Source organism: Anas platyrhynchos, chromosome W, assembly GCF_047663525.1.
Source record: "Anas platyrhynchos isolate ZD024472 breed Pekin duck chromosome W, IASCAAS_PekinDuck_T2T, whole genome shotgun sequence".
In the NCBI taxonomy this organism is placed as follows: domain Eukaryota; kingdom Metazoa; phylum Chordata; class Aves; order Anseriformes; family Anatidae; genus Anas; species Anas platyrhynchos.
The window spans coordinates 3,874,405-3,886,429 of NC_092620.1; the positions used below are offsets into that span (position 1 = coordinate 3,874,405).

The window sequence follows — 12,025 nt, forward strand, 5'->3', positions numbered from 1 at the left end:
TTGAAAAAGTCTACGTTTAACTGCAGTAACACTTTCCAGTGCCCTACTTGTAGTACCATGTGTATTGAAAAGACTCATTCAAAAAGAGTATTACTCACCCAGCTTGGGAAATCAGACCAGGTTGGAACACGGTGACAGAGGTCACGAAGAATACGTATGATAATCACACAGGACTGCAGACCATTAGCTCTAGCCTTGAGAGCAAAACAAAATCAAATTAATCAATCCCAGCACCTACAGCAAATAGGCCTTGTTGAAAGACTAAAACACCACTGTTCAATGGAAGCTCAGATACAAGACTGATACAAATCATCCAAGTTTATTCAGTGAGCTGCCATTTACAGCAGTATTTTATACAGGATTAGTAATTTAAGGTTGTAAAAGTCAAAGTGTGCAGGTTATACAAGAATAACATTTCTTGATCCCCTGTACACTTTGACCTATGTTCACTTATAACAATAAATACAGTATCTTTCTATATTAGAAATATAAAGGATAAAGTAAAGGTCTAAGAAATAGGTATAGAGACTGAAAGGTCAAGGGAATCTGTTTGGTTTCTTTATTGTGCCTTTGCCAGAATGCAAAGTCACTAAACCAAGCAGTTGTTTCTCACCTTTCATTCCCTACACTTAATGCACTTAAAGAAATGGGAAAAAAGTCTTAAATCTAAACACAAAGCTTTAAACACATATTCCATCATTTAAAGCAAAGTTACTCTGCAGCCTTATGGAATATATAACAAATATACAACGTATGATCACCCCAAGCGAGTCAAACTTTCAACATCGCCTTCTCAATGACCAGAAAAAAAAATCATGTCAAACGAGCAATTAACTGCATAAAGCAGTTCCTCCATACTCAACTTTCTACATTTAAATTTAGGGACCAGAAAAGTAATAAGTATTATTAGCATGAACAACGCTGAGTGTTTTCACACAATTAAACATTTATATTGCAACTGAACTAATCTCTCATAAGGCTACAAGAAGAAAGTAAAATGATGTTCCGAACCTGGAACCACTTAGCGTGGCGTAGAGCAGCCAGAGCGTCAAGGCATTTTTGCCTGTCCAAGACGTCCGGTGGGTCTTTCACCATACCCGAGGTTACATCTAAAATGGATTGAATTGGCAAAATGCAGTGAGGAATGGGTGTTTGACCAGGTGAGCAAGACAGTTCCTGAAAGTAGCTTCAATGTCACACATGCCATTTTAAAGTTTAAACCTTTGAACAACAAGTGAAAATGTTCCATACAAGGTATTCAATTAGGATTAGTGTACCAACCCAGCATGAAGATCAAGAGCATAATAAACTTTATTTAGCTCTCAGGTTATTTTCAAATGCATTGCAGATTATGCAATGCTTAGTGCTTCTTTATTTAAGCTACCACTGGAAAAATACATATCTGCTAAAATTAAATAGGGAAGGAAGGATGGTTGGACACAGTGCACCAGCACAGAGAACACAAGACAGAAGGAACACAAAAATCCACTTTAACCAAGTAGTAATATTAAATCTTAGTTTCTTGCATATTTTAACTGCTACCTGTTATTTGGGACCTAGTCCTCAAAAAAAGTATAACAAATCTCAAAAGCACTAGATGCTTAGTAATTATGTTATTTTTATTATACCTTAACCTTAGAATGCAATGATTTTGCTTTAAAAGCTAATTAAAGGAATCTGAAATGCTCTTCAATATTACTGAGTTCCACTACCTTCTAGTATCCCCTCTTACTCAAATTCCTCAACCCATAATATATGTGCTCCAATATAACTTTGGATGTAAAGAAAGATCTGAAAGGGGACTGCTTTACTTAAGATTCAGCAGGAAAAAGAAAAGCAAGGAATAGTATAAAAAAAAAACAAAAGCAGAATGTCTGAAAGAAAATATAGAAGATCTCATATATTAAATATTCAGAAAATTATTTAAGTTACCAAGCTGATTGCTTTGTTAGCTAAATAGAATAGACCACAAGATCATTTTAGAATTGGTTTAATCAACAAAACAGGAACCACTGAACAATCTGAAATGGTATTTTCAGGTTACTTAAAATTATAAGGATATAATGCAGTAATCAGCTTTAACATACCTTTATTTTATTATTTATGAATTATTGTGACTAGCAACACAAAAAAACGGTAGCATGACTGGTAATATACCAGATAAGAAAAAACGAAAAGCCACCTCTCAATGGTAGTTATTTCACAGCAATTGACTGTGAAACTGTATGGTTTATTGCAGCAAGATACAAATTTAGGTTAAGTCAGAGAACCAAATTAAAAAAAACGGAGAGACATGAAACAGGCCAACATAGAGAAAATTTTAGGGATGCTGCAAAGACAGCTCTGAAGCTGCCATATACATATACAAATATATAATGAACAGTAGGGTACTTTTTATTATACTGAGAGCAAAAAAGCTGTAAATGAGCACAGTGCTACAATTTTCCAGTATTATAACTGAATTTAATCTAAGGTACTAGATTTAGGCATTTTTATATGATATTCTTATTGCTCTGCACAGGGTTAAAAAGAGAAGGTTTTCAAAATAAGAACCTAGTTGCAAAGAATATGGTTATCTTCTCTCAAAGATATTCAGACTTATGGACCATATGTTAAAGTGGAAAGAAGAAACTAACAAAGCATTTACAGAGCAAATGAAGACATTTAAATTGGTTCATTTAAAACAAAATCAAAAAACTCCAAAAAAAAACAACAAACAACAAAAAGAAGTCAGCACAAACCAATACAAGAAAGATGCATTGCAAATTTTTATCACAATAATTCACTACGTAATTTAAAACTTTGATTACTTGACTTCTAGGTCTCAAAAACTTCAATTTGGAAAATAATTTTACTAAATCTACTACACTGCAAACACACAGAAGTGCACTTAGTGCTGGAAATGTCAATCTAAAGTGTACTACTACTAACAGAAATCATATGAATACCCTTGAAACTAAAAAACAAAACGGAATTAATTTACAAAACACAATCATGAATTCTCACCCTACATACTTATTACTAGCCTAAATATAAGGGGGTAATCTTTGGTTATACATGCTGTGTCCACACTACTTCTTCATTAAAAGTTAACAGGTATATTAATTTTGGTAAGCTTTATTATGCAAAATACATATTACCCAGTCAACTATTTCAAAACTAGTGTGAACACTGCTTAATTCTAAGAGAAAGACAGAGATTAAAAGGAAAAAAAAAAAGCCAAACAAAGAAACAGGAGATGCTAGGACAGCCAAACTCCCCTCCTTTATAAAGTATAGCAGGTGTGACACTGAGCTTTAGAAAACCTTGGTCAAAAATCCTTCCGATGTCTTGGCAGCAACCCCTGACAGGAATCAAGTCCCTCTGCTAGAAGGCTTTGGACCGGGGCTGTTAGCTAAGGATAGAAAAAACACATGCGCACACATATGCGTTTATACATATGTACACTTTGTTTGCTGAAGGAAAGATTCCACAGCAGGAGTTAGATCACTTTGAACATATCAGATTTGGGAAACTGTCAAATGCACAACACTGTAAGGAACAGTAGCTATGCGGTTAACAATTTTATTTCACACTATTTGTGTTTTCTTTTAGCCCTTTAATCATGTAACTGTATTATTACACATCAAACACAATTCTGCAAGTTTCAGTCTCATCTTTATTCAAACCAGTTCTTCCGGTAAAGCCTTCCTTATCACCTGAACTAGTTCCCCAAGCAAGCTAAAAAAAAACCAACTTTAAACCATTGTAAGACACGGAGCATGAGAAGCTGCAGCAAGAAAAAACACACACACATATACTTGTTAACTCTACAGCAAATAAGAAGCAGTCTTCATAATAAGGCCATCTTTGCTGCAATAATTTGCAATTGAGTCTTGTATTTTCTTGTTTTGAGAGCAAACTACTGCAGATCCATTTTACAATGCTCAGTGTTTTGAAGAGAAATCTACTGAATTGACTTGCCTAGAGGCAGTACTGTATTCAGTAGTGAATAAACTCATAACGATCATTTTAACTCAAGTGTGGGTCAGACAAAAAAACATTTGTTTCCTTTAGGAGGCATAAATTAAAGGATTGATTGTAGGCATTTTAAATCTATTTTTAGTCCACTTCATAAAATTTTAGGCCAGAAACAATTCCATTGAAATTGTAGCAGGAATCAATACTGCACTTTTGTACAGTACATTAAAATTAACATAGTGTTTCAGGTTAACTTCTTTTAATGATTAATCTAATTTAATAATCAAAGGTTTTAAGTGAAAGTATTCTTTATGGACTTAAGCAATATACAAAGTCTGATTCAGCACAAACAAACCAAGATTCATGTAACACTTAAGACTGCAAAAAAACAAGTAGTATTGGTTGGGTGTGACAGTAAATGTACAAAGCATTTATAGCTAGGTATGATGTGCACAGCTTAAAAATCATGTACAAAGCACTCAAATACTCTTCAGAAGTCATCCAAACTACAGAATGAATCTTGAATTTATTCTGATTACATACGGTGACTGTGTTAACAAAGTTTGCTTTTGATGCACTAGTCACAGCTACAGAACATTTAGTAATGCAGTATAAAACCTCATGTATTTTAGAGGACATGTAATGATGAGATGAAATAAAAAGCTGTGGCTTATATAAATATGTATATACACAAGCACATGCATACATAAACACAATTTTTTTAAACCTGCATGAAAAATGTTAAGATAACCTGATTTCTTATTTGTAGGTTCATTATAATACACCAGAACACTGTTTGCCATTGTGGGAATAGAAATGTGGTTTTTGCAGAGAGTTACATTGTTCAGAGGAAAGGAATGTGGTATTGAGATATGCTTGCAGTGATAAGAAAGCTTGGCAGACTACCTTGTAAAATGCAGACAACCAGACTCCTTAGAGAGTTTCTCAAAATTTGGGGGCTCGTCCAGGATCCAGTCACCTACTGGGGAGCCCCACCACCGCAGCAGCAGGAAGGCATGCCCCGCTGATTTCAGCGGTCCTGTGCATGGACGGTGGCGGTTGGGTGGAGAGCTGACAGAGGGCCCGAGACTGGTTAAAGAGGCAGGATCTGTGAAGTAGTGGGGAAAGGAAGAAGGTAGGCACTCCAGGTTTTAAGAATTGATCCGGTTACTGGGCACAGACCAAGGTAAGAAATATTAAGTATTGCCTTGAGGGTCGGGTGAGATGCTGTGTGATGTGTAATTCAGATGTACTTTTGTACGAACCCAGTGTGGAGTCCTGATCCGCAGTTCCATAGCTCCGCGAGGGGGGTGGCCGGAGACGGATGAAGGGTGAGATAAGGGAGAGAAAGGAAGAGTCTAGGGAAATTTGGTGTGCGGCAAATCCTTGCACGGGGAAGTACTTGGCAGTACACCCCCATTTTTCAGAATCGGAACATTAGTGTGTGGTACCCTGCAGGAGGGAAATTTCTGTAGCAGCACACTGACAAGGGCTAGGAAAAAGGGGAAATATGAGTTCCAGGGGACAGGGAGATATCCCTGGAGGAGTGCCTACCGACAGTTCTTCCTGAAGAATGATAAGCAATTGGAAAAATAATCCCAAAATTAGAGGAGATGATAAAAGAAAGAAAAAAAAAGGTTAAATATTGTGTATCAGTCTGGACAAAAGAACCAATTAAGGAAACAGCAGTATTTTGGCCAAAATACAGGTCTGATGAAAATTCAGGCTTTAAATTTATGTGTAAACAATAAGATTCCTTTTTCGGAGAAGGAGCCAAGTTATGCTCCCTATAATCCTAATATTGTACCCGTGGCAGCAGCAGTCACTCCAGGAAGGGAGACAGGGACTGTAATTAACACTGTCCCTAAAAGAAGGATCGTACTCTAGGCTCTGGCAAGAATTAGAACAAGGTAGAAGAGATATGGAGAATTTTGCCTTCCCTGATACCAACAGTACTAACACTAACTGTGTTGGGAGGACCCCAACAGCCTAGTTGAACAATTAGACCAGTTCCTACGACCTGATTTATACTCTTGGGGGAGGGAATTATGTCTATAAGTATGTTGTTTACAGGGAAAGAAATGGGAATGATCAGGAGGAGAGCTGCTATACAAGAATGGGAAAGAGCTCATCCTCCAGGACCAGGGGTAATACCGGCACGGCAGAAATACCCACTTGCAAATCCTGGCTAGAATAATAACAGTGTGCAACACAGAAATCAAATGAGAGACTTGGGGTCAGAATGAGAAAGAATGATTCCTGAGGACCCAGTATCCCAAGGGCTCTTGAAAGTTCATTTTGTGACTAAAGCCTGGCAAGATACACAGAAAATGCTCCAGAAGGTAGGGAATGTAGTTTTGTTTGTTTGTTTCTTTCTTTGTTTTTGTTTTCTTGGATGTGCTCTCACAGAGGCACAGACTGTGTTGCTCATGGCTTGGCTCTGGGCAGCAGTGGGCCCCTTTGGGGCCAGATGAAATTGTCCCTTATCTGCCACGGGGAGGCTTCTGGGTTTTTCTCACGGGGGCTGCCACTACAGTTCCCCCCCCCGAACCGTGCCATCGAACCCAATACACTGGGGCAGCTAGGTCATTACTGGCTTGTAAAGTATCAGGGATTAAATTCACTAATGAAACCCTAAGAAGTGATGGGGGTAGAAGGGGCTGGGATATCAGTGCCACCTTTGGGGGATACCAAGCTGAGACTAGGGGATAAAATGATCACCGGGCAATTACTGTATCTACCCAAGGCAGGGACTAACTTGTTGGGAAGGGATTTGATGATGAAATTGGGCATTCAAATAGGAAATTGTTAGACTGGAATAACAGTGTTATTAATGGAGTGCTCTCAGGCCCTGAGAGCAAAGATATACTCACCTCTGACTGGAAAGACCCTGAAATGGGGGCGGAAGCAACAATATAGGTGGACAGTTTTACCTCAGGGGTTTACAGGGCCACCTATCTATTTGGGTAAGTTCTAAAAAGATTTTGGAGCAATTACAACCTCCCAAGGCAGTATTAATGTTACAAATATGTGGATCATTTTCTATTGTCAGGACAGGAGAAAAGAGTTGTGAAGAAAGCTACTAACAAGCTATTCAACTTTCTGGGAAAGCAGGGCTTGGGAGTATTGAAAAATAAATTACAATATCTAGAAGGAGAAGTCAGGTATTTAAGGCATCTAATGTCTGAAGGAAAACAAAGAATAAATCCAGAGAGGATTCAGGGAATTGTTGAAAACTAAGAAAGAACTAAAAAGTTTTACGAGAAAGATTTTTTTCTTAAGGAATCAGGAGCCACAAAGTCTGAAGGAAAATGGATACTCCCTAATGGGAGAGAAATGCTGAATAAAGTGATAATGAGGCAAATATTAACTGTTTTACATCAAAAGAGTCATTGGGAGGTGCAAGCAATGTGTGATGTTGTGCTAAGTATGTCTCTGTAGGAATATACACTTGAGTGAAGCAAATATGCAGTGGATGTACCATATGTCAAAAGGTACATAAGAAGGACATCTGTAACCCATCTAGAGGGGGACGGGAGCCAGGAATTTGACCTTTCCAAAGTATACAGGTAGACTTTACTGAATTACTTGTTTGTCCATGTTGACCACGTGACTGGAGGGGGGAAAGCTTTACTGCAAGGGTTAAAGCAGGCCTTAGAGATTGAGTGGGATTTTCACAGCCCCTGGCACCCCTCCTCTTCTGGGAAGGTGGAGCAAATGAACCAGACATTAAAGAAGCAGTTAACTAAATTAGTGTTAGAAACCCAACTTCCTTGGATAAAATGCTTACTCCTACAGGTTCAAACAGCACCAAGAAAGGATATAGGAATTTCACCATATGAGATGCTGTTCAGATTGCCCTATCTGGGCAGAAGGGATGAGATACCACAATTCAAAACAAGAGAGTTTTCTTAAGAACTGTATTCTGGGGTTGTCCTCTTCTTTGTCATCTCTCAGGACCTGTGGGTTGTTGGCTCAAACCCCACCTTTGGAATTCCCCATTCACCACCATCACCCAGGAAACCGGGTGTTGATTCGGACCTGGAAAGAATCAAACCTCCAGCCTGAATGGGAAGGACCATTACTAACCACTGAAACAGCCATAAGAACTGCGGAAAAAGGTTGGACTCACTATACTCGAGTGAAGGCATCTGTCGACCCTGGTACTCGGGAATCTGTTCCTACAGAAGACTTGTTGGAAGTTGAAATCAAAGAGAAAAATCTCATAGTGGACTGTGAGTGGGATAAAAGCTTACAGTTTTAAAGTAACCTTTTATTTTCACAGGTAACTAATGAGTGTGGCTTGCGAGTGAGAGAAAGGACTGGCCTATAGCGAATTGAAGTGCTCCCAAGGGGTTTTTGTTCTAGTACTACATATATCTTATTCTTTGTATTGATAATTCTTTGGAAACCTAAGGGTTAAAAATGATGACGGGGGAAAATCAACTATTAATTTTGTTTCCAGTGATTGTAGGCCTCAGAGAAGGCCTTGGTCAATTGGCAACTTGGAAAAGGCATGACCAGATAATAGCAAAGACGGGATAGCCCATCAAAATATGGGTGACTGTGACAGTTATGAACCACAATTCATCACGTTTGATGCTTGTGAGGTGTTAGCTTGTGGAGATTTAAGTGCCCAATGACTATTGAGCAGAGAGAACAAATAACTGGGAGAGACCCAACAGACAGATTGAGAATAGCTGTATGGAAACAATCCTCTATTGCCATCAGAGAAAGGGAGAAACTCAAGGAAAAAACAGGAGAGAAAACAGGAGGCCCTCTGAAATGTGGCAGTTCAAACATTTGAGATTCAAACAGGGTATGGCGATGTGAATGCCTGGATAGAAAGGGTCAAATATACTGTCCAGAGTCTCAACCGTAGCTACTGCTATGCTTGTGCCTCGGGATGACCGATTGCCCAGATAGTGCCCTTCCCATGGTGGTGGACCAAAGACTCCCAAGGGATGCGATGTATGATTGCATTGTACCAAGAAAAGACTGCCTGGGGAAATGAGGCCTGTAAGTCTCTCTTTGCTGTTCCTTGCATGATAACAGTATCACGGTTCCCCCTGCATTCTCTACAGCTATAGGTAACCATACAGCTTGCCTCTCACGGCAGGGTGTGAGTGCTACCTGGCATCTGGGAGAATTTGCCTTGTGCTACCAAGGACTTGATGGGAAACTGCTCAAGACTAGAGATCCCCAGGGCAGATCTCTGGTGGTACGGTGGAGGGAAGATCTTACGGTCCACCCTACCATCTAATTGGGAAGGCACTTGTGCACTTGTTCAATTAGCTATACCCTTCACCCTGGCATTTGAAAGAGAAACATCAGAAATACCTAGAAGAAGTAAAAGACGCTTAGGAGTATCATTTGATGACAGAGTATACATAGATTGTATCGGGGTGCCTAGAGGAGTTCCTGATGAACAGAAAGCCAGGAATCAAATTGCTGTAGGGTTTGATTCAGCATTGTTCTGGTAGGTGTTACATATGGAGTAGTAATTCTTGTCGAAAAAATGGTTGATATTAATAAAGAAGGGGGAGATGTGGGAGTGTGGCCATGGGGGTCTGAAACCCCGGGGTTGAGATAACATTAGACTCTTAACAATGAGGCCATCAGAAATATAAAAGAGTTTAGAGGGAACAAAGAAGATGATTCAGGAGACTCCATGCAGTCTCCAGTTTCTTGTTCTCCTGCCATTAAGGCATGGAAGTTGCTGGGTGTTTGCTGTTGCTGTTATATGCAAAGTTGTTTGACCAATGAAAAGTTGTTTTTGAAAAGAACTGCTGTGGGGAGAAGGGTATAAGAGGGGAGCCTGAGCCTCAAGATAAAAAAAGGGAAACACGATGAAGTTATGTCATCAATAAAGAAGTAGAAAGAAGGAATGAAAAGGAACAGGCTAGCAGAACAGAGACCAGGACGGGAACAGGCACATTGATCGCCTCATGAAGATAGGTTCAGCCAAACTCAGCAAACCGCTCAGAGAAGCTCGTACTGAAAGTCACTGTAAATGGGTGCACCAGAGCTGGGAAGAAGCTCAAGCTGAGAGAAGTGGACCTGCGCACGCAACTGCCCCTGGCTGGTAAGCAGTTGCTCATTATGGGGAATCATATGTCCTTAGAAACAAAGACTGTCCTGGTAACCTTACAGCTTATTCCCTTTATTAACAATCAGGCAGTTTATGACCCTGAAACATGGGACCAAATTGAGGTCAAGGTGTGGGATTCTGCAACTAAAAACGACAAGGTTGCGGCGGGATTGCTCGGCACCTGGCGAGCAGTCTCTGAGGCCTTAAAGAGCCATGTGGGACCACAATCAGAAACGTGTGGCCTCTGCTGCTACAGCCATCGAAGGCTTTTGCTGTTCTGCCCCCTGGTGACCTGGATGTGCCTTTTGACCCAGGCCCTATTGGCCTTGAAAAGGAGATGGATATGCTTTTCTTCCAACTGGGAAGAATGGGGTACATAAGGCCCGAAGGCCTGCTTGACAACTTAAAGCAAGACATATTGTACAAAAGGAATGGAAAATGGAGACTTGTTTTTAATCAAGAAAAGGAATGGAAAATGGAGACTGTTAAGTCATGGAACTTAAATGATTGTTTGTTACCTTTTCTTATTGAACATATGTATAGGCAGACTTGGGTTTAGTATGTAAAAGCTATGTTCTTTATATTTAGAATGTTTGATGTTTGTGTGTGCGTGTTGGTGGAGCGTAGACTCCCCGCACACCCAGCACTGTTTCCTTGCCTTTTATTCCTTTTATAAATATTCCTTTTATAAATATTACTAAATTCATATTGAGTTGAGACTTCATTGTACATGGGTTACATGTTACATGGGTAACAATCAATAAGAATGTGGATTAGATTCATTATATTTATTATAATCAGCAGAGAATCATAAATTATACAAGGGATGTGATAAAAAGTATTGCTGAACAACTAGGTGCCACCAGCAAAATGGTTTAGGAAAACAGAATAGCATTAGATATGAAGGAGGTGTGTGCGCGATGCTGGGCAACCATTGTACTTTTATCCCTAACAATACTGCCCCGGATGGCACAGTAACTAGAGTATTGCAAGGGCTTACCACCCTTGCCAGTGAATTGGCAGAAAACTCAGGAGCAGACACTTCCATCACCGGATGGTTGGAATCTTGGTTTGGTAAATGGAAAGGGATGGTAGTGTCCATATTTACAACCTTGATCATAGTAGCAGGAGTTTTGACAGACATTGGTTGTTGCATTATTCCCTGTGTAAGGGGACTTGTCCAGCAGTTAACTCAAACTGCACTATTGAAACAAATGACCATGGAGCCACCACCCGACTCAGATAAGATGATGATATTAGAGGAAATGGAAAGCAAAAAAGTGAAGAAGAGGAAGATATCTACCAAATTACACCTTAGAGAAAAGTTTTGTCAAAAATCAACAGTTTATAAGGAAGAAAAGGGGGGAATTGTGGGAATAGAAATATTGTTTTTGCAGTTACATTGTTTAGAGGAAAGGAATGTGGTACTGAGATATGCTTGCAGTGATAAGAAAGCTTAACAGACGACCTTGTAAAATGCAGACAACCAGAATCCTTAGAGGAATTAGGCAAAAATCACCGTGTAAGAAACATTACCACCTCAAAGAGTATAAAAGTCAAAAGAAACTTGACTTATAACAGGCTGGCAACTGAAAGCCGGGTCTTGTGTGTGAAGCACCGGATAGGACAGATTGTGAACCTGGATTACCCACTCAGTGGGGAAACAGGGGAGGGTCCCAGTCCTCGAGGAAAAAAAGTATATAAACTGTGTTATGGAACTAGTAGGCAGGCTCTCCTGCTTGTGGGGCGCCCGCCATTGCAATCGCGAATAAATTACTACTTCACTGAGATCCTCGCCTGAGCCTAAGTTGTTGGCTACGGAGTGTTTCTCACACCATGATGTCTTTCAACTATGAAAATACAGGATTAAAAGGAAACAAAAGTTAATTTTATCTGACCCGTAAACAAAAAGAACCAATGTACTTCAGACATTAAACATGCTTGTTGGCTTAAAAGCTTTTGGAGCTTTGAAAG

At 39.6% G+C, this 12,025-nt stretch overlaps 1 protein-coding gene across 3 annotated transcripts in view; it reads right to left on the reverse strand.

Moving 5' to 3' along the window:
- LOC101800730 (zinc finger RNA-binding protein) overlaps positions 1 to 12,025 on the reverse strand; it is a 57,757-nt gene that overhangs the window by 7,366 nt on the left and 38,366 nt on the right. For 2 of the 3 annotated variants that reach the window (XM_038169590.2, XM_038169589.2), the window contains exons 16-17: positions 1,012 to 1,109; positions 99 to 194 (exon numbers count right to left, since the gene is read on the reverse strand). In XM_038169590.2, coding sequence (XP_038025518.1) covers positions 99 to 194; positions 1,012 to 1,109 — 194 coding nt within the window. The remainder of the gene's footprint in view (positions 1 to 98; positions 195 to 1,011; positions 1,110 to 12,025) is intronic. The other variant, XR_011805573.1, reaches the window with a different exon arrangement.